Source organism: Heliangelus exortis, chromosome Z, assembly GCF_036169615.1.
Source record: "Heliangelus exortis chromosome Z, bHelExo1.hap1, whole genome shotgun sequence".
Lineage (NCBI taxonomy): Eukaryota > Metazoa > Chordata > Aves > Apodiformes > Trochilidae > Heliangelus > Heliangelus exortis.
In genome coordinates, this window is record NC_092454.1 from 10,746,894 (window position 1) to 10,769,566 (window position 22,673).

At 53.3% G+C, this 22,673-nt stretch overlaps 2 protein-coding genes across 3 annotated transcripts in view; both read right to left on the reverse strand.

Moving 5' to 3' along the window:
* Positions 1–22,673, reverse strand: part of LOC139789469 (uncharacterized) — a 30,443-nt gene that overhangs the window by 1,984 nt on the left and 5,786 nt on the right. Inside the window, exons 6-10 of the mRNA XM_071730260.1 lie at positions 21,938–22,228; positions 21,572–21,669; positions 866–1,058; positions 521–632; positions 54–306 (exon numbers count right to left, since the gene is read on the reverse strand). Coding sequence (XP_071586361.1) covers positions 54–306; positions 521–632; positions 866–1,058; positions 21,572–21,669; positions 21,938–22,228 — 947 coding nt within the window. The remainder of the gene's footprint in view (positions 1–53; positions 307–520; positions 633–865; positions 1,059–21,571; positions 21,670–21,937; positions 22,229–22,673) is intronic.
* Positions 11,226–16,919, reverse strand: LOC139789999 (ubinuclein-1-like). 2 transcript variants are annotated; one of them, XM_071731198.1, is made up of 7 exons: positions 16,725–16,919; positions 15,767–16,055; positions 15,130–15,210; positions 14,890–14,985; positions 14,484–14,609; positions 14,121–14,215; positions 11,226–12,718 (listed from the first exon to the last, which is right to left on the reverse strand). In XM_071731198.1, exons 2-7 carry the CDS (start codon positions 15,956–15,958, stop codon positions 12,682–12,684), a joined length of 627 nt encoding a protein of 208 aa, XP_071587299.1. In that variant the 5' UTR covers positions 15,959–16,055; positions 16,725–16,919; the 3' UTR covers positions 11,226–12,681. The 2 variants fall into 2 exon arrangements, with proteins under 2 accessions (XP_071587299.1, XP_071587300.1); XM_071731199.1 differs by lacking the exon at positions 16,725–16,919 and adding an exon at positions 16,469–16,704.

Here is a 22,673-nt window from a genome sequence, read left to right on the forward strand (position 1 = left end):
AGACCCCAGCGACGCCGGGTGGCAGTGTCCCCGGGGAGCCCCAGGAGAGGTACCTGGTGCGAGCGGTGGGCGAGGCGGAGAAGGGCCGTGTAGTTGCATCCCGGGCGGAGGGCAGCGTTGTGGTAGCCCGGCCCGCGGGTGCCCTCGCCCAGCAGAAAGTCCGTGGGGGCGGTGAGGTTGAGCAGGGCGGCCACGTAGGCACCGGGCTGGCGGCTGGCGTTGAAGGGCTGCGGCTCCCCCGAGCAGGCGCCTTCCACCGCCGGGCCAAGGCCGTCGTGCACGGCGGCCACGATGAGCTGGTGCTCCCTGCGAGCGGGGCAGTGCGAGGGAGAGGGGGTGCGGAGGGAGGGAGGGAGGGAGGGAGGGAGGGAGGGAGGGAGGGAGGGAGGGAGGGAGGGAGGGAAGGAGGGAGGGAGGGAGGGAGGGGGGGGGCCGCGGGTGGGCAAGCGCTGCCTTGCAGGGGCGAATCGCAGCCGGAGGCGGGGCAGAGCGGAGCGGAGCTGCCGGGGGCTGCGCTCACCTGTCCGCCGCGGGGGGCCGGGCAATGGGGTGGAGGAGAAGCACCGCCGTGCCTTGGGACGGGGAGATGTCTCGGGCACTGCGGCAGCTGATGCCGAGAGGCTGCGGGGTGTCTGGAGGGGAAGACAAGAGCCGGGGGATGAGCAGCAGCAGCGGGAGCGGGGCAGGGGCTGTGCGGGAGCGGGGGCAGCCCTGGCAGGGCCGGCCGCAGGGCACAGCTCCTCTCTGCCCAGGCTCCTCGGTGCCGGCCAGGAGGCCACCTGGGGCTGGGTGGGGACCGAGCGCTGCCTGAGCCAGGCTGCACATGCCGGCCACCCCGTCGGGAGTGGGACACAGCGAGCCTCACCCGAGCTGCTGCTCTGAAAGTCCCGGAGCGAGGCAGCCCCGGCTCCGGCAGCCGTGAGTCCCTGCAGGGACACCACGTAGCTTCTGCTGGGGCTGTGCTCCTGCAGCCGGTGCTCGGTGACGGAGCTGTTGAGCCGCAGCCGCTCAACCTGCAGGAAGCCCCCGTCCTGTGCGCTCCTCGTCGTGATGTTCAGCTGGGGACGGGAGACAGAGCTGGAGGGCAGCAGCTCCCGCCTGCCCTCGGGGAACCTGCCCACAGCACGCCCAGAAACAGAGCCGAGCACCCCTGCGAGCCTCCCCTTCTCTGTGCCTGCCCCAGTGCTGGAAAGATCTCACAGAGGAACCATGCCTTGGTCTCATGCATGGACCTCAAAGCAGACGAGAGGAGCAGGGAAGAGAAGGAATTTGGTGCCAACACTCAGAACTGTGAGCAAAGGAACAAGGCTCTGTGAAGATCTGAGAGCAAGTGGGAGGCTGTTCCTTTGAAGCAGTGTATATATGTCTGAGAAACATGAAGTTAGATCATGGGTGCTGTACTGCAGCACTGCAGACACTGTGGTGACATCCCTCATAAGAGAAGCCCTGAACTTCTGCAAAGTTGGACTCTGTAAGGTTTGACTATATGACAGAGAGATAAGAGAGATACAGTCAGAAAGGGACTACAGATGGAGGCTGGCTGTATGACAGTGCCTGGTCTGAATTTCTCTTGCTATCCTGGGCCAACCTCACCTTTCATGCTGTCTATGGAAATGGCATCTTGAAAATATGCTAAAAAGGAGTCAACTGAAACCAGAAAAAAGGGTTATTTTCACAGAGTTGTCTGGGGAGAGAATCCAGCTGGAGTAGACCCACAGGCAGTGTCATCAGGGGCCCTGCTTGCCAGTTTCTTAAGGAAAGAGATAAGGGGAGCATGAAAAAACAATGAGTCTAAGTCCCTGTAATACTGGGTGGCGATCTCTCCTCTGAGAAGGCATGTGGCACACCAATAATGGTCTCACTCAACTCAGTGCTAGAAAGCAGGACAACATGGTGAGTAAAGCCCCAAACCCACAGAGATTGGTGATTGTAGCCATACACTGAGGAAATCTGAAAAGAATGGTGCAACTGTCCCAGAAGAAGTCAAGGTTTTAGAGGACAACACAAACCACAGGCTTTTCTGTGGCAGGAAGAGGCACAGAAGAGGCACAGGAAACTCTGGGAGGCCACCCCAGCACACAAAGTGCTGCAAATGCAGCCACAAATTCTTCCAAACCCCACACTGAGCAGATGTGGGGAGAAAGCCCAGAAAGCAGGGAGCACCCACCACCTCTCTCAGCAGCTCCACAGCACAGGGAATGTCAAGGGTGAGAGAGAAAATGTTCACATTCATCACAGCCAGATATTCACCCGGGCTGGCTGGGAACAGGAGGTCATCATGGCTTTCCCTTCCCCACTGCCCCAGCCTGCAGTCAGAGAGCACAAGGCACAGGCACCTGACAGGGTGGGGGGACTGCAGGGAGTCCCTGGGTCCCAGGTACCTGGTATCCAATGATCTCCCCTTTGCAGGAGGACAGTGCCTTCCACCTGATGGACCCTGTGCTTTGATCCAGCCACAAGCTCTCTGGTTTGTCTGGCACTGGAAACACAGGAAAACAGGGTCATGCAAGGTGTCAGCAGAGAAGGGTGTGCCCAAAGCAGGATGCAGGCAGCTCCTGGACCAGTGAACAGGCTGCAAAGGGATCCTCCAAGAAGGTTTTGTCCCTCACAAAGGTTACATCTGCAACAGCAGCAGCAGGAGCAGCAATGGTGTGGTGAGGAAGAGGAGAGCTGAATAGGCTTCAGTGCCTGCACAACCCCTTCCCCAAAGCCCTACAGGCTTCCAATAGACCCAGTCCCAGGACCTTCATTGCAGGGAGCAGGTGATCAGGCTGACCCGCTGGGCAAAGGACACACTTATCCAGAGACACAGCCCAGGACTGTCTCTTCTCTTCTATACACCTGTGCACAAACCTGTTTCCTCAGTCCTGACCAACCACGAGTACAGGGTTGTGTTAGGTGGCAGGGAGATGGTGACACTGTATGTAGTGAAGGGCTGCAGAGGGGGGCAGGTAAATGTTCCCTCCTGGCCTTGTAGTATCTCCTCTCCTTTCACTTTCTCAGCCTCACATGGAGGGGAGGAAGACTCTTCCAGCCGACACTTTGCCTCCATGTGTTTGCAGGTGTCAGGGAGTCTGCAGGTCCAGTTCAGCTTGATGCTGGTGCTGGAAATCTCCAAGGTCCCAGGAACAACCTGAAAGATGTCTGTGAAGGAAGCATTGCAAGGGGGTCACTCCCTTTCCTTCCCTTTGCAGCAATGAGATGTTGCTCTGGTCAGACAGCCCTGTGCCCCACCCAGCCAGCAGTGAGGAGAAGCCAAAGGGTGAAACTGGGCATTCCAGCTCCCTGGTAGGGGAGCAGAAGGAGACTGGTTAGGAATGAATGTGGGTGAACGTGGGTACTATTGCTCATGGCATTTTCCCCCACCAAATCAAAACTGAGGTGTCTGTGGGTCCCAGAACCTTTACAGATGCAGCTTAGAAAGACCTACACCTTTCCTGCTCTGCATACTTCCCAGAAGAAAGGTTCATTTTCCTTGGCAGTATAGTCAGAAATTGAGCTCTAGAACACCGTATGGAGTAGCTCTACCACACCTCATTACCAGGAAGGGGATGAGAAGAAAAATGGCCCAACATGGCTTCTCCCAGGCCTTCCTGGAACAGGAAGCTCTTCCAGGCTTCTCCCAGGAACAGACAGGAGGACCAGGAGCTCAAGGGACTGGGGCCACCCAAGAGGGACTCATACTGTGCACAAAACTTCCACAGTGACTGTTGAACCAGCATTTGTCCCTTGTACTTCACAGCATCACCTAAGAAGCCAGGGCTACCTCAGGCCTCAGGAAATTACCACAGAATGTCAGCAAAGCACCCAAAAGGACAAGTTGTGAAAACCTGAAGGTAAGCAGTCAGTATGCTGGGAAACAGCAGAAGATTTTTGTTTTCAAAATTTCAGGGATCTCTCACTGGGTTCCCAAACCAGCCCACTATAACACTGTTCTCTCTTGGGGGGCACCTTAATGCCTCAAGTTGTGGTAAGATGGCACCAAACCTGTGCTCCCATGACAGAGAGCCTGGGGAGGACGTGCCTACAGGGAGCAAGCTGTGGTATTCACAGCTGCATGGTCTGAGCTCTCTGATCCCTCTGCCACAACAGAGATCCTACGGACACCACAAACTAAGCCACACATAGCTCACCCATGCTTCTCTCCTTTGTGCTCATGCTCTTGCCAGAAGCCCTCAGGGACACCCTTAGTGTCCACATGCTAAGGTGGAAGCAAGAACCTCCCACCTAGTGATGAATCTCAGGCTGAGCTCAGGCAGGCTCAAGAGTTGCCTTGACACTGCCTTCAGCGTCATCTGCAATTTCCCCAGGCAGGCAGAGAGCCCAAAGCCTCCTGTGCATGCACAGCCTGCCTTGTCCTGCTCAGGAAGGGCCTAGCAGGGCAGCCAGGAGACCCAAGAGACCCCATGCTTCTCTCACCAATGCACTCCACTATGGACCGAATCCGGATCCAGACACCTCTGCTGTCCCTTCCAAGCCAAACTTCTCTGTATACAGGTTTTCCATGACTGACGGACTGGACTTCACTCCCACATTTGACATGGGTGAAGGTTGGCTGGAAACCTTCAATGCAGCTCAGCATCACTTCTTTGTTTTTCTTGTATGATTCCTGGTCTGGTGTCAGCTGGAGTCTTGTGTCCCACCGGGGCCTTTTGCATGTGTCTGGCAGAAGGGAAGTGGGCGTTAGTTGTACTGGGAGGTGATGAGGTGCAGCAGAGGTGGATGGTGGGGCAGAAATAAACCCTGTACTAGGAAAACCCCTCCAGTTACTCATTCAGACATGTCACCCACATGTCACTCACAGGATGGGTCACAGCACCACCAGCCCTGCTGAGCTGTATGTGTCTCTACTCATGACTCACCAGTGATCAGAGATTCCCCTGTTACACTTCTATGCTGGCTCAGTAGGTGCCTTGGCTATTCTTCTCCTTCTTCATGCTACCATGAAGTGGGACATGGGGGAAGAGCAATGCTTTCTGAAGCCACATCCCATACTTAACCACACCATCTGACCCTTTTCCCTCCCATACACCCTGTGTCCTCCTATACATGCCCTCTACATCACCTTCATCATCCTCTGGGCTGAGAAGGCACAATGTCTCTCAGCCACATCTGAGGATGGGATGCGTACAGAAAGTGACAGCCCTGCTCCCAGAAGACCCTTCCTCTCATCCCCAACACACAAATTCATGACTGTTTCATGCCTGCAGCCTCCAGGGCACAGTTGTCAAACTGACTTAGTGCAGGGCAGGACACCTCCCCCACCATGCAGCCCAATCCCACCTTCCCCACAGCAGCCTCAGGGCACCCACATCAACAGAAGCTCCTGATCAGAGAGAGAGGTGATCCAGCTGGCACAGCACTCAGGGGTTCCCCACAGATCCAAGCCAGGGCTGCAGGCACTCAAGATGAAAATCAAGCTTGCCAGGGGGAGAAACAGCAGAATCTCTCCAATGGAGAGCAGGAACCCCTTCTTACCTGTGTCTGAGGGCAGTATTTGGACACTGAAATCAGGTTCTTCCTGGCCCTGTGCAGTCAGCAGAGATACAATCACCAGAACAATGCTCAGAGCCAGCAATTTTCCAGCCATCCTGGCATGAAGTCCCCAGGCAGGACAGAAATCTCAACCCCACTCACTGCCTCTGAGCCTGGGCATCCACAACTGACTGCAAGGCTTGCAACCACAGGACAGAAACAGACATATGGGGAAATGTCATGAGGCTTCCTCTTTCCCTCTTTTGGAGGGTACCACCCATCTGTGTCAGTACTGATGCCTTTTGCTGCCTTTTTTCCCCAGGAGCATCCCCTGTCACCAAGAATCCAGAGTTTCCGCCCAAAGCCCTCCTCATTACCAGAGCACATTCAAGAAGTAATTCTCCTGATTCTGAGAGGAATCCATGTGCATATCCATGTGTTTCCCAGTTCCACTACACAGGTGGGAGAGTTGTGATGGGTCACTGCAGCCACAGCTCCAGGCCACAGCAGCTCTGCTCATGGCCTCCCCTCAGTGTGCTGCAGCTGACTCAGCAACCACAGGAATGTGACCCTGCGAGGGCAATGGGGAGACCAGTCAGGAGCTGGAGGGACTGGCAGACCTCTCCAAACTACAAAACTTCATTGGTAGTCCAGGCAGAGCAGGCAGAGCCACGAGGCTGAGAACCCAGGGCCTGACTGGTCATGAGGACAGGGAGTGGCGAGCAGCGGGACAACCCCAGAGATGGCAGGAGCACAACCCAACCTTCTGTTTCCCCATATCCCAACCCTGCACATTCCTCTTTCTCAACCAGCAGCAGCCACATGGGGTTAAGCTCCCTCCTCCCCTTGCTGCCCCATACCCACCCAGGGCAGGTCCATCAGCCATGCAGGTCACACCACCAAAGCCCATGGGAAGGAGATGCTTTGCTGCCAGGGACCAGATGTAGATCCTGCTATCATGGACAAGCAGCTCATATGGGGAGCTGTCAAAACATGTCTTCAATGGCCCATGCAGGTCAGCCCAGGTTTAAAAAAAAGTCCGAAGAAGAGAGTGGTCAACTGTCCCATCTTTCAGCAAGGTGCCCCTCATCAAGGAGAGATTTTGGGCTGACCCACAGCCTCCAGGACGCACTGACCACCAACATCCCTCAATAGAATGACAGTTCTTAAAAAGATTCATGGGAATCAAGCATGACAGGAAGCAGCAGCAGCAAAGTGAGAGGGGTGGGACACAGTGACTGCTACACATCATTGCTTGAGCATCCTCAGTAGGAAGCTGAAGAACAAACTGCAGCTCTAGACAGAAGGAGTCATAAATTGTCCTGGTGAAGCCAACAGAGCATCAGAACAGGTCACATAAAGAACCAGAGGTTTTTCAGGGAACAGGGATAACACTGAGGGAACAGTCCTGTGTTAGCAGCTGTACAAAGTACATCCCACACCAGCTTGGCATAAAAAAGTCCAGGAAATCAGAAACCAGAAGCTTTATCAAGTAAGGAAAGTCAGTGGGGTGGCCCTGTATGTTATGGAGTGCTATGAATACCTAGAGCTTAATGACAGTGACAATAGGGTTGAGTGTTTATTGGAGGAATCAGGGAGAAGGCCAACAAGGCAGACATGATGGTGGATGTCTGTTATAGATGACCCAGACAGGATAAAGAGACAAAGAAAATACTCTACAGGCATCTGAGAGAAGCCTGGATCACTGTCCTGTGTTCGCCTCCTGGACTGGAAATAGAGCACAGCACAGAGGGAACAATCTCAGAGGTTCCTGGAGTGTGAGAAGGATAACTTCCTGAAGAAGCTGAAATAGCTGGCAAGGTAGCCATCTGGGGAAGGTGCTCTGCTGGACCCACTCTTTGTCAACAGAGATGGAGGATGTGACACTTGAAGGCCATCTTGACTAAAGCAATCACAAAATGACAGAGATCTTTATTGGAGAAGTCAGGAAGGAGGTCATTAAAACTGCCACTTCGGACTTGTTAAAGGTGCAGGAGCAGGCCACTGCTATGTGTTGAAAGATGAACCAGAAAGGAAGAACGCCAGCCTGGCTGTGTAGAGAGACCTGGCTGAAACTTAGGGAAAAAAGGAAAGTTTATGGCCATTGGAAGAAGGGGCAAGGCCACTCAGGAGGAAATATGTTGTGAGGCTATGCAAGGAGAAACTTAGAGGGGCCAAAGCCCAACATGAAATGAATCTGGCTTCAGCTGTGGAAGATACCAAGAAATGCTTCTATAAATACATTAGCAACAAAAGGAGGATTAAGATGAATCTCCATCACTTGTTGGGTACAGAGGGAGAGACAGTTACAAGGGATGGGGAAAAAGCTGAGGTACTTAATGCCTCTGTGCCTAGTGCTTGCTGCAGTTATTAAAGGGAAAGAAAGCAAGCTAGAAGTCAGCCCTGGAAGCAGAAGTCCCTCCACCAGTGGCTGCCCACCACTCTGTCTCTTCTGACCGCCCCTGGGTCTCTGTCCTCACCCCCCAGCATGATTCCCATGGGGCAGGGCTATGGGGAGCCCTGGGAAAAAGCCACAGCCCCAACAGGGGAATGGGAGCCTCATGACCAACCAGTGCCACCAGCCAGACCCCCATGATCAGGGCAGATCAATCCCCACCAGAGCCACCCTCACACCTGTGGCATCCCTCATGTGGCAAGGTGGCAGCTGTGGGGACATTTCCATTCATCCCCATTCCCCTCAGCACACCAAGAGCCTCCACTGCTTCCACTGCCAGTATTGCATCTGATTCAGGGTCTTGTCTGGAGGATTTTGTACCCATACCCATCTCCATCAAGTCCTGAGCACAGTTCTATGCCTCCTGCAACCCTCATTCCCCCACACAGCAAGACACAGCCAGGTCCCAGCACAGCACAGAGTGAGCAAGACTGAGAAGCCTGGGAAACCTTCAGGTACAACATTGGTTCTCCAGAGACCATGGTAACACTTCATCTTCTGAGGAACCACCCTTAACCTTAGAACTCTCCACTAGCTCTTGTTAGAAAAACTCTGGACCATGGCTGTCGTTGGGTTCAAAGAGATTTAAGTGATCCTGTCTTTTCAGCTTTATCTATGTCTTGGGTGTTCTCTGCGTGATGTTTTGCAGAAGTTTTTCCAGAGCTGCTAGCAGTGGATGCAGGAGAGTGATGAACAGGGCCTTAAGAGGCTCTGCCATCTCTGGTGCATTAAGAGGGGGCTGAGGTTAAGAGTAAGGCATGGAAGAGGCATGGCCAGGAGCCACATGGGAGATTGAAATACCCCTGAGGAGCACGAGCAACCTGGAGCACAACAAAAAGGAGGAGGCAAACAGGAGTAGGCAATCAGGAGCAGGAAAACAGGGTTGTGGCACATCCATGAGGCACGGCATGTCAGCTTGCATGGGTCAGTTGGTGAGCAGCAGGGTGCTGAGGAGCTGTGATTTACCCCAAGAGTGATGGTGGCTCCTTGGGGGAAGAAGACTGTGCTCCCATCACCCACCCAAATGGATACTGGTATCCAGGCCACAGGCTGTGAGGAATGCCATGGTCTTTCACCGCCAACAGAAGGCATCTCTGACTATGGCTGTGTGTGATGTGAGCAGGTTGGTGACCTGCTCAGCATGGGGGCACAGCTCCAAGATGGAGTGATGGAGCTCAGGGGAGAGGTGAGGAGGTTGAGAAACATCAGGAAGAGTGAGAGGGAAATTGATTACTTTCACCAAATGATTTCTCCAGAAACAGAACAGGAGGTAACTCTCAGTGGAGCAGAGGATCCCACATCCTCTCATCAGCAAGCTCCCAGGAGGAAGGTCAAGGGAGAACAGGTCACTGCCAGATGGAAAAAAAAAAAAAAAAAAAAAAAAAAAGAGCAAGCTTTTTCTTTTAAGAAGTGCACCACCTGCAGTGCCCTTCTTGCAGAACAGGTATGGGGCTCTGCGGGAGCATCTGGTTGTGAGCAAGGCTGAGGACTCACAAAGGCCAGAAGCACCACCAAGGCCAACCCACCTCAGGCTGACATCAAAACTGACCCTGATAAGAAAAATTGATGGGGTCACTGTAGTAGGTGACTCCCTCCTGAGTGGGGTAGAGGGCCCAATACATAGACCAGACGCACTTCATAGGGAAGTCTGCTGCCTCCCAGGGGCCAGGGTAAAGGATTTCACAAGTAAACTTCCCACCCTGGTAAGGCCTTCAGACTAACACCCACTTTTGGTCTTTTTTGGTCTTCCAGGTGGGTATCAAGATCAACAAAAGGAATGAAGAGAGATTTCAGGGCTCTGGGGAAACTCATTAGAGGATCCGGTGCTCAGGTTGTGTTCTCCTCCATCCCTCTCATGATGATGGATGAGGGAAGTAACAGGAAGAGTCAACAGGTAAATTCATGGCTCAGGGACTGGTGTCATTGGCAGAGCTTTGGGTTCTTTGCTCATGCAGCAGGATGTGCCTCACTGAGGCTGCTGGCAAGAGCTGGGGTACACGAACCTCATTGTGGGAAAAGGATCTTCTCACAGGAGTTAACAGCCCTCATTGAGAGGGCTTTAAACTAGGCTTGGAAGGGGAAGGGGATAAAACCAGGCTCATTAGAGATGAGCCTAAGGATGGCCTTCAGTCTGCTACCCCATTCAAGGTGAGAAATGGTGATATACATTGGGACAACAAAACCACAGGGCCCACTAATAGGGTATTTAGCCATGAATGTGTCTGGGAATGGTCAAATACCAAAAGTGAAATATAATTGCCTGACTCCCTCTCTGAAATGCTTACATCCCAATGTACAGATATGTACCCATATGAATGGGTAGATGCAGGGAGACCAGTGCATGTAGCCTACCTTGACCTTATCAAGGCTTTTAACACAGTCTCCTGTAATATCCTCATGAGCAAGCTCAGGAAATGTGGGATAGAAGAATCTGCAGTGAGATGGATTAAGAACTGGCTACACAGTAGAGCCCAAAGAGTGGTGATCAGTGGTGCAGAGTCCAGCTGGAGACCAATGACTCGTGGAGTCCCTCAAGAAGCAGTGCTGGGTCCAGTCACGCTCCACACCTTTATCAATGACCTTGATGGGACAGAGTCTTCTCAGCAAGTTTTCTGATGACACAAGGCTGGGAGGAGTGGCTGACACCCCAGAAGGCTGTGCTGCCATTCAAAGGGACCTGGACAGGCTGGAGAGTTGGGCAGGGGACAAAAATAATGAAATACAACAAGGGCAAGTGTAGAGTCTTGCATCTGGGTAGGAATAACCTCAAGTACCAGTATAGGTTGGGGACAGAGCTGCTGGAAAGCAGTGAAGGGGAAAGGGACCTGAAAGACTGGTGGATGGAAGGACGACCCTGATGTGACCAATGTGCCCTGGTGGCCAAGAAGGCCAATGGCATCCTGGGGTGCATTAGGAGGGCAGTGGTTAGTAGATTGAGAGAGGTGCTCCTCCCACTCTACTCTGCCCTGGTGAGGCTGTATCTGGAATATTGTGTCCAGTTCTGGCCCCTCAGTTCCAGAAGGACAGGCAACTGCTTGAAAGAGTCCAGCACAGAGTGATCAAGATGACTGAGGGAGTGGAACATCTCCCTGATGAGGAAAGGCTGAGGGAGCTGGGGCTCTTCAGCTTGGAGAGAGGAGAATGAGGGGCAACTTCATTAATGTTTATGAATCCGTAAAGGGAGAGAGCCAGGAGGATGGAGGCAGGCTCTTCTCAGGTATGTGCAGTGATAGGACAAGAGGCAACAGATACAAGCTTGAGCATAGGAGGTTCCATATAAACACGAGAATTTTTTTTGCCAGGGTGACAGATCACTGGCACAGGCTGCCCAGGGAGGTTGTGGGGTCTTTTTTCTCTGAAGACATTCAAAACCCACCTGTACGTGTTCCTGCATGACCTCCTGTAGGTGACTCTGCTATAGCCAGGGGGTTGGACTCAGTGATCTTTCCAGATCCCTTCCAACCCCTAACTTTCTGTGATTCTTCGAGTACCACACAGAGAATACCAGAGGTTCATCTCCCCAGCTGGGTGGTTAAAAGAGACTAACTAGGAGAGGTTTAACTCTACCTGTGTCACTACAATCCTCCCTAGGAGGGACAGGCTTGAGAGGAGGAATGGATGTAAATGCACACTGAGTCCTCCCTGTGAAGGAGTCCAGTCTGAATCTCCCTGGCTTGCCCACCAGGTGGGATGCAGCACCATCCTGCCACAGACCAGTGCTTGTACTTTGCACTTGATTTCTGTGCCAGGAGAATCTCAGCTGGAGCTTTCTGAGCAGCTAACAGGTTCCAGGGAGCTGCTGAGAAGAGCTGCAGATGTGCAACAAGCACACAAGGAGCTTACTGGGCAAACTGGGCCTGAAGGTGAGCTTGGCATTCCTCCTGGTACCTGCTCTGGCCTCATGGCCCTTCCAATGGCTTCCTTTAGCAGAAGTTCCCTCAAGTGGCCACCCTAGAACCACCACACAACTGTCTCAGGTGCCACACAGCATCTTCCAGCCTGCACACTCCAATCTGGAAGCTCAAGGCCTGACCCTTTCTGAACCCACACCACTAGATGGGGTGCCTGAAACCCTGCTGGCTGCAGGACACCACCATGGTAAGGAGACAACCACCAGCCATGCTCTGGAGACCAGGGGTAATGTGTAGCCAGCACAGGGGGTAATCTATGCTGCCAGATTCACTCACCTGCTCATAAAGCTTCTGGGCTTGCTTGACCAGAGTGTCCTTACTGCAGGGGAAGAAATACACCCCTGAGCAGACCTGGCTGTTCAGCTCCTGGCTCTTCTGCTGAAGAACGAGACAAACACAGAGTTGAGCAGGAACCTGGCAGAGCTTCTCTGAGCAACACGAATGAAGCTCTGGGGCCACAAGGGAGAGAGGGACAAAGTACAACCCAAGCCACAGGATTGTTCTTTACACAGGAGAATCAACACACTCAACTCCCTTCTGTCAACTCTGTCTTTTAATCTGGTTTTAGAAAAAGTCAAAAAAGAAACCAAAGGGTGTCAGAGGTCTTGTGTCCGCTGCAGTTCTTCCAGGCAGCTGATGGGCAGGGGTCTGGCATGTCTTGTGGGAGGAGTGGAGGTTCTTCTAAAACGTCTTCAACATCTTCTTGAAACTAAGAACAACACACTATTCTTCCTCTATTTCTTCAACATCTTGAAACTATGAACAGACTACTTCTCTACGTCTACTAGTTCTGTTTCTTCAACAGCTTGAAACTTAGAACAACAGATTATTCTTCTATTACTACTTCTGCTTCTTCTTCTTCTTAATCATCATAAAACTGTTAAAAAAAAAGAAAAAAAAAAAAAAAGAAAAAAAAAAGAAAAAACGAGGACAGAAAGGGAACAGAAATTAAGTTGTGATGAAATGAAAGAGATGAGGATTCCTTCATGCCAGTTCGCTTCAGCCATATGCACCAAGTTCTTGGAAGGTCCCAGCCCTTAATCAGTTCCACCAGGAAATATATTCTACAGCCTCTTAAGTTCTTGCTCCTCGTTCAGTTTGGAGATGAGGAGGCTGAGGGGTGATCTCATCACAGAGGTGGCCTCATCACTGAGGGCTGACCTCATGGATATCTACACCCTCACAAGGGGGGCAGCAGAGAGGGAGGTGCTTATCTCCTCTCTCTGGCAACCAGAAACAGGACACGTGGAAATGGAATGAAGCTGTGTCAGGGAAAGTTCAAGCTGAACATGAGAAGGTTCTTCACCGAGAGGGTGGTCACTCACTGGAACAGGATCCCCAGGGACAGAGTCACAGCACCAAGCCTGATAGAGGTCAAGGAGCCCCTGGGCAAAGGAGGCTCTTCCTCATTTGCTTTAGTTTTGGGTTGTTCTGTGAGAAGCAGGGAAGTAGACTTGAGGATCCCTACAGGTCCCTTCCAGATGGAGGTATCCTCTGATCCTAAGGTCAAAGCTGAGAATTAAGGGTCAGACTGGAGTCCTGACACAGAAGTGTCTGTTCCCTGAAGGACACAAGGCATTTTCATTCAGTCATCTCTCTCTTGCTTTAGTATCTTTGCCTTACCCAACTGCAAGTTCACCTTTCCCTTCCCTCTCTCTATTCCACAAGGTTTCTGAAGGCATTTGTTCCATGCCTCCACTGCCATGGTTAATACTTGTTGCCCAGAAAACAGTGGCTGGGAATGACAGGCAGCAGGAGGGTGTTCACACAAACTGCCCTACAGCAGGTTCAACTTGAGCAGAGGAAACTACACCCCTCTTCTGGAAACCAGGGAGACCTGAAAGACACACACTGCTACCCTGCCCTGCTCTGCCTCTCCACTGCCCTGTACACTGGATGGGAGCACTGGATCCACTCTTAAGGTCTACACTGGAGCTGCCCTCAACAGAGTGACCAGCTCTGCACCTCTGGCCCCTGCTCCAACCATCCCAAGGCCAAGCTCTTCAATGCTCTGCAACCTCAGCCTGCAGGCATGCAGAAAGACTCCCACCTGGGTTCCTCACCTGCTCGCTCTTCCCATCTCAGCTTGGACACTCTTGCAGAGGAGCTCTGCTCCTTCCCTCAGCATCAGCTGCCTTTTCTCTCCCACTTGGGAAGCAGCAGGGCTTCACCTCCTGCTGTTTAGGCAGCACATGCTCAAGCTACTCCCAGTGACACAGGTACTACTGCAGCCTAATGACACAAGGTGCTGAGCAGCGAGCATTCCCTCCCCTCCTTACCCAGATGTTGCAATCTTGGGCTTTTGGGGTTTCTTTGCCTCATCCTTCTTCCTCTTCTGCTTAAGTTTTTCTGCTCCATCTACAGACTTGCACTTCTGCAGAGGGTTAAAAACAAGTCTCAAGGTGTCTCCTCCACATGGAACTGGACCTGGCCCCTTCAACTGAGCCCCTCTGGGCCCTCTTCCAATGGACACATTCACTCAACCCCCAGACATCTGTCACCACCATGCTGGCACACTCAGTCCCAGCACACCAAGCTCTTGCACTCGAGATGCTCCCCACTTCAAATGCCAGCACACTTTGCATGTAGCAAAACCTCCAGGCTGCAACAGAGGAAGGAATCGAGCAGGCCACCTTGCTGACCTTGGGACACTTCTCTTCCATGGTGTCCTCTTCAGCATCAGAGGCTGGACGAAATTCCAGGGGACCAGTGTTGATGTAAAATCCCCCATACTTGGTGGTAAGCGAAGGTGGAAGAACTGGATCATACTGGAAAGAACAGAACAATCTCTGGATCCTGTGAGCTTTGTGACTTGTATTCTGTAGCTGAGCTGCTCAGAGGAGGGGTTGGACTTGTGTTCCCCTGCACAAAGGGGGCTGGGGACACGCCTGCTCACCAGCACTCTCCTGAAACAGTTGCCCCAGGAGCTCCTGTTCCTCAGCATGGCACACTCCTGCCTTGACCCCAGCTCATGTTCTCCCCAGGGACTGGCTCAGCCCCTCTCAGGCAGCTGCCATGACCCCCCTTCACACCTTCCCTGGTACTCACAGCATCAGAGTCATCAATGAATGAGTCGGATTCATTGTATCCATGCCCCAGGTCTGACAGACTCCATATGTGTTCCCTTCTACGTTTCCTACAACCCTAAATGACAACAGATGGACAGGATGCTCATGCTGCCACACGGACAGCCCTGGTACAGCAGAACTAAGCCAGTGCTCACTGGCTGAGAGCTGAACAGCATCACCTATTCTGAGGGACAACATAACAGAAAGAACAAAGACATACATGTTTTTCTTCAGATATCTTTGCATGAACCTCCACTTCTCCCTTTTCATTACGGTTAAGATGATCAGCAGAGTCTTCATTCTGTAGAAGGAGGCAAAACCATCAGAATCAATCCTGTCATGCTGCCACCCAAACCCCCTGCATTAAATGCAATCAACTTTCCTCTCACAGAAAACCACCCCAAGACAAAGCTCAGAAGTTACACGAGTTTGTGTTTATCACACCCTGAGAAATGGCTTCAAACAGGCAAACAGAACCATCAGGAACACCTGGAAGCCCCACAACCACCCCACAGGATGTGAGGCCAAGCACCAAACTGAAAGTGCATTCCATCCCACCCTCTTGCCACCAGCACCTCACTTTTCCAACAGGAAATTCCAGCAAAGGCAGAGGGAGACAGTGGGGCAGGACCAAAAGATCCCCTGCCTGGATGCCAGCTCTCCTGCCAGCAGGATTCTTGGCCAGCTGCATTCCCCCTCTCAGCCCCTCACAGCAACACACAGACAGCTCTCAACACAACACTGAAACAGCAAGATTGAAAAGCCTGGGAAACCTTCAGGTACAACATTGATTCCCCACAGGCCATGACAACAATAACAATTCCTTCATCTTCTGAGGAAATACCTTCAACTTTTACCTGGGCACTCTCCACAAGGTCTGGGTAGAAAAACTCCGGACAGCGTTTTTCATCGGGTTCAAAAAGATGTATGTTGATTCTAATTGTTTTTTTCTCCTGAAAACTGTGTTCTTGCTTTTGCAATATTTTGCTAGAGGTGTCAGACAGTGCTGCTGGGAGAGTTATTAATGGTACCCTGCGAGGTTTTGCCATGACTGGATTGGTGGTTAGGGATCCCAATATCCCAGATCTCTCTTACTCTTCTTGAGTTTTGCAATCAATTGCCAAATGCTCGTTCCTGTAGCGCTTGCTGCAGTCATGGAGAGGAGAGGGGAGGAGAGGAGAGGAGAGGAAAAAGGAGAGGCAAGAGGAGAGGGAAAAGGAGAGGGAAAAGGAGAGGGAGGAGAGGGAAGAGGAGAAGGAGAGGGAAGAGGAGAGGGAGAAGGAGGAGAAGAGGAAAGAGGAGAGGGAGAGGGAGAGGGAGGAGGAGAGGAGAGAGAAGAGAGGAGAGGGAAGAGAAGAGGGAGGAGAGGAGAGGGAAGAAGAGAGTGGAGAGGAGGGGAGAGGAAAGGGGAGAGCGGAAGAAAAAGAGAAAGAAAGAAAACAGTCAGCCCTGAAGGCACACGTCCCTCCACCACTGCCCTCTCCCCCCTCCCCCCGGGTTTCTCTGCTCACCCCCCAGGCTGGAGGGAACAGAGCTGGACGGGAAACACAGCACCCCACCTTCCGGACCGGCACACAGCCCAGCAGTGCTGGGCAGAACCCCAAGCCGGGGCTGCACCGCCCAGGGCCATGGCAGCTCTCCCGGGGCACGGCGGCCCACACAGCCGGGTCCCGGGGAGAGTGACCCCGGACCCCGCGGAACCCGCCTGAACCGCTGGACAGAGCCACGGCTGCGGGTGCCGGTACCAGTACCGGTACCGAGGGGCGGGGCAGGGCGGGCTGGGCGGAGAGGACCGCCCCCCCCCTCCCTACTCACCCCGCAGCCGCAGACTGACGCGGCCAATCGGCGCCGCCGGTCACGCCCACGTGACGAGCGCTGACCAATCCCCGCGGGAGCTGCCCTCACACCTGCGGCAGCACCATGGAAGCGCGGGCATTGTGGCGGCTTCGGGCTGCGGAACCCTGGAATGTCGGGATGGAAGGGACCTCTGGAAATAGAACCATGGAATGGGGGGAGGGGAACTGAAAGGTCATGGAGTGCACACACACACACACAGACTGAAGGAGAATCACCTTGGGCAGGCCACAGGGATGACATCCAGGTGGATTTCAGAAGTGTCCAGGGAAAGAGACTCCACAACCTCTCTGGGCAGGCTGTGGCCAGGCTCCCTCAAAAGTTGCTCCTCATATTGAGGTGGAACACCCTTTGTTCTGAAACCCATTATTCCTTACTGGGCACCACTGAGAAGAGATTGGCCTCATCCTCCTGATACCCACCCCTCAGATGTCCATGGACATTCACAGGGTCCCCTCTCAGCCTTCTTTTCTCAAGGCTGGTCAGCTCCATTTCTGTCAGCCTTTCTTCACAGGGGAGATGCTCCAATCCCCTCATCATCCTCATATTCGCACTGTCTCCAGTAGATCCCTGTCTCTCTTGAACCAGGGAACCCAAAACTGGGTTCAGTTTTCCAGGTGTGGTCTCAGCAGGGCAGAGTAGAGGGGTAGCAGAACCTCCCTAGATCTGCTGGACACACTTTTCCTGATGCCAGTAGTCCTCTTGGCTACAAGGGCACATTGTTGACCCATGGGGAATTAATGTCCAATAGGACTTTCCATGGAGCTGCTTTCCAGCAAGATGCTCCCTAATCTGTACTGGTGCCTGATCCTTGGCGAAGATATTGAAAAAAACTGGACCCAGTACTGATCCCTGAGGGACACCACAGGCTCCCAACTTGACTGTGCCACTGATCACAACCCTCTGAACTCTGTTGTTGAGCCAGTTATCAATCTGCCTCATAGTTCAATCATCTATCCCACACTTGAGTTTTGCAAGAGGATGATGTGGGAGGCCATATCAAAAGCTTTACTGAAGTCAAAGTAGATGACAACCACTACTCTCCCTTCATCTACCCATGCCTTTGTAGGATATCAGGTTAGTCCAGCAAGATTTCCCCTTAGTAAATCCATTTTGGCTATTCCTTATTTTTTTCCCAAGTGATTAGAGATGGCCTCCAGAACGAGCCACCCCATCAGCTTTCTATGGATGGAGGTGAGGCTGACTGCTCTGTAGTTGCAGTCTTCCTTCTTGACCTTTTTGAAGACTGGAGTGACATGGGCTTTCTTCCAGTCCTAAGGCACCTCTCCCATTCTCCCTGGTTTCTGAAAAAGATGGAGAGGGGCTCAGCAGCAGCAGCAGGCAGCTCCCTCAGCACACAGGGATGCACTCCATCAGGGTCCATGGATTTGTGCATTATCAGTTTATCCAAGAGCTCTCTAACCCAATCTTCACTTACCAGTGGAGAGCCTTCCAGCAGTTATGTTCCCTTACTTCCAGCGAGTGGGATTCCTGAGGGCTGCTCTTAGGAGTAAAACTGAGGCAAAGACAGCATTCAGAAACTCTGCCAGCTTTGCATCTTCTGGTACTGTATCTCCCACTTCATTTAGCAGTGGACCCCACTTTTCCCCTACTCTTTCCTTTCTCACTGGTCCATTTGAAGAAGCTCTTCTTGTTTTCTTTCACCTCCCTAGCGAAAGTTCAAAGAGAGCCTAGGAATTTCTTGTTGACTCTCTACATACCCTGGCAGCATTTCTATAATCCTCCCAAGTAACCAAACCTTTTTTACACATACATGTAAATTTCCCTCTTCCATCTGAGATTTTCCAAGAGCTCCTTTTTTATCCTTGCTGGTTGCCTGTCTGCTGTACATGATTTTTTTTTTTTTTTTCCAAGGGAATACACTTATCTTGAGCTTAGAGAAGGTAATATTTTAATACTGACCAGCAAAATAGTGGCAGGGACAGCAAGGTGACTGCAGGGAGAGAAGCTTTGCTAGCAGAGTCTTCATTTTAACCCACTTCCCCAGATCCAGCCACTGCCCCCACTCTGATCCCTCAGCCCCCTCATGCCAAGACCCTCAGGGGCTGAGGCTGGCACCCAGACCCCTCCCCACCAAAGCTCCTCTGGAGCCCTGGGACTGGCACAGACTGGGTACCCACAGACTGGGTACACAGAGGCCCAGCTAAATGATACCCAGCTACCTGTCCTGGGACAGGAGAGAAGATGGAGTAGCCCAGAGCCCTGCTGAACCCCAAAGCATTGCACTGGGAGCACCTTGGGTCTCAGATGTGCCTCCTCAGGGCTGCTGGTGTTGGGAAAGCCTGGTCCCAGCTCTTCCAGGAAGATCCCCCAAAATAGGGCCTTTCACACACATACAGGGGGCACAAACCAAGACAAGGCAGGGACTGTCTCAGGGCAGGCAGAATGATTTATTGGTTGTTTGGACAGAGCAGCAGATCTGCAAGGGCAGTGTGGTTGGGACAATCTCAAGCGGAGGACAGGCTCTAGAGGGAGGTGGGGTTACAGAGAGTGAAGAGGGGTTAAAGAGGGGCTGGGACCCAGCAAGCTGCTTCAGTCTCAAAGGACACTTGCAAAGCACCGGGATGGGCATGAGGTGGCTTTGCCCAAGCACTGAGAGGGATACCAGAACATGTCCCTGCTGGCACAAGCAGGTTGTCCCAGGCCCTGGGCTGTTCCTGTTCTGTGTCAGAGGATGCTGCAGCTTGGTGAGGGAGGAAATTTGAGGGGGAGCAATAACCCAGACAAGCTATATGAGGTCCTGCTTCCAGTGGTGAAGAAGCCGGGAGAGGAGGCTATGGGAAGTGTGGTCAGCACTCAGTCTTGGACGTCCAACCCTTCTCCTCTCCCCCACTGCTCTGACTGTCTCCTGAGGGCACAGGGACAGGCAGGGGTTGGGGCAGTGGTTCTCCAGCCTGGCCACCTTTACCTGTGGAGTAACCAAGTGTGAAGTGTTACCGAGGACACACTGGGCAGAGGCTGCTGCATGCTCTCAGCAGTGTGAGGAGCTCAGTACATCACAGCTGCCACTCTTCACCCTTCCCCTGCCAAGTATGGGGACACAGGCAGGACACTCCATGTCCTACCTGCACCTTCACCTGCCAGAAGAGTCTGCTGGATCATGCAGTAAGTATCCAGGTTCTCATAGGTCTGGAGCTCTGCAGGGACGACATGACGGAAAGAGCCTGAGGGAACATGAGGCAGCAGCATGGAGTACCAGGCACCTTGGGCACTTCATGGTAGCATAGCAGGAATGGGCAGAGGCACTGCCAGCCCCAGAGATGGCCAGCACGGGCAGCCAGACCCAGCTGAGCTGTTGGCATCCACAATGGCGACAGGTGGTCCTGCAAGAGACCTGCTCCCACCCAGCTTCCACTGCAGCCCTCTGTGTGTTGGGAACCCTACCTGTGTAATGGTCCTCCTTGGCCTTTCTGTGTGAAGCTTTCTTTTTCCTGGGAAGGCAAAGAGCAGTCCTAAGACGGGAGAGAAGTTGGAGTGTCCCAGAGCCCTGCTGAACCCAGCAGCAGAGCCATGGAAGGGTCTGCACACTTTCCCTTGGGTGCCTCATAAGAACCCAAGACAAGAGACAACAGCAGTAGCAGTAACAGCGACACGGGATGGTGTCCCTGAACACACAGTCCCTGCCCCAGCCCTGAGGAACAGGCCCATGAGCCTCATCCAGGACTCCTGAAGCTGAGTTGTGGCAGAACCACTTAGCTCACACCCAGCTTGTGGAGAAGGCTGGGGGCAGATGGTGAATCCTCACCCATCCCTAGCCACGGCTCTGCACAGCACATACTGAGGCAGAGCATCATCTCCAAGGCTTTGGCAGGAAGCCTTCAGCTTTCTCCAGCTTACCTGGACAGAACGAACCATAGGATCCCTGCAGCCAGGAGAACCAACACCGACAGAACCACAACCACCGTCACTGCTGTCCCCGGCCATGGGCGCGTGGGCTGCCCTGCAACTAATGCACAGACATCAGTGTCTGACACAGCCTGGATCGGAGAGGGAACCTCACCTTGTGGGTGGGACAGAGAGCCAGGCACAGCCCTCCCTTGGCTTCACCTCTGCCGGGCAGGACAGAGGGGGGAGGCTCTGGAGCACAGGGATTTTCCCCATCTCCCACGCACAGCTGGAGGGTCATGGAGCCCACTCACCCGGGCTGCACACAGGGAGAGGACACCCAGAGCCAGGCTCAGCAGCCCCAGTGCTGTCTGTCCTGGAGCCCCTGGGCACCCCCACGCAGGGGGGGCAGCGTTGTCTCTAGCAGAGGAGCAGAGGGCTCAGCTCTGCTCTGGCACAGCCAGGGCTGGAGCGATGCAGCTGCTCTGGGGATGCGGCGATGCAGCCCTGGCAGCAGGACTCCCCCAAGCCCCCACGGCGCAGTTGGGCTCTCAGGGTGACCACATTCCCGGCCCCTCTCTTGGTGAGGACAGGGTGGGCACGCAGACGGCTCTGGAAGATGCTCCGGGCCCTGCGCTCGCACCCAGGGTGGGTTCCGTGGGCAGCCCCGGGCAGAACAACCATTACCTGTGATGAAGCTTTGAAATTCCAGGTCTAATGCAGGCCCAGCACCAGCTGCCGTGAGGCCCTGCACTGTCACCGTGTATCTACTTCCAGGGGTCTGACCCAGGGGGGTGTACTGAGTGACAGACCCGTTCACTGTCACCTGCTGGAACTCAGGGAAGCTGCCATCCTGCTCTCTCCTGGCCGTGATGTTCAGCTGGAGGAAGGACAGGGAGATGGTGGGGAGTGGTTCCTGGCAGGGTTGGGGGGATTGCAGGGAGTCCCTGGGTCCCAGGTACCTGGTATCCGATGATCTCCCCTTTGCAGGAGGACAGTGCCTTCCACCTGATGGACCCCGTGCTTTGATCCAGCCACAAGTTCTCTGGTTTGTCTGGCACTGGAAGCACAGGAGAAGGGTTCACACATAAGGCCAGTGAGGATTTGTCTCCCCAAGAGCCTTCCCATGCCACAGCAGGAGCAGTGGGTGCTGAGGAAGGGGAGAGTGAGGAGGGGACCTGCTGTGCTCCAACACCTGCACAGCCCTTTCCACTGAGCCCCACTGGCTCCAAACAGCCCCATCCATGGACCATTCCTGTAGGGAGCAGATACTTGGGTGGCATGGCTGGAAAAAGGGGAATTTTCATTTCTTGTAGGAGGACACATACCTGTTTCCTTTGTCCTGAAGAGCCGTGTGTACAGGATTGTGTTAGGGGGCAGGGAGATGGTGACACTGTAGACAGTGAAGGGCTGCAGAGGAGGGCAGGTAAATGTTCCTTTCAAGCCATATAGGTTCTCTTCCCCCTTTATCTCCTCAGCCTCACAGGGAGGCAAGGAAGACTCTTCGAGCCGGCACTTGGCCCAAATTTGCTTGCAGGTGTCAAGGAGCCTGCAGGTCCAGTTCAGTTTGATGCTGGTGCTGGAAATCTCCAAGGTCCCAGGGACAACCTGAAGGACATCTGTGAAGGAAGCATTGCAAAAGATTCACTCCTCTCCTTTACCCTCCCAATTTGCAGTCAACCTCCTTCATTCTCACCATTCCCCCATATCTTTTCCCCATCATTTCTCCTGGCTGCACTCAGGCACTGCCTGCTTCTTCTTTTGGCCCTGACCATTCTCAGAGGTATTCCAGCTGCTTCAAAAAGTGTGGGAGTGTAGCAGCCAGCACTTCCTGTTTCTCTATTGCTGCAAACCCTGGGCCTTGCAACTCCTCAGGTGATTGATTCCTTTCATATCACTAATGACATAACCAAGAAACCCAGCAGACAGACCAGAGCCTGCTCTCCTGCTACTGAGGTATTGCTCTCTCCTCAGGCAGCCCAGTAGGGCTGGCCTGGGCATACAGCCTAGAACCTTATGGTGAGGACTTGTCCCTCTTGATGCTGTGCATCAAGCCCAGCACAG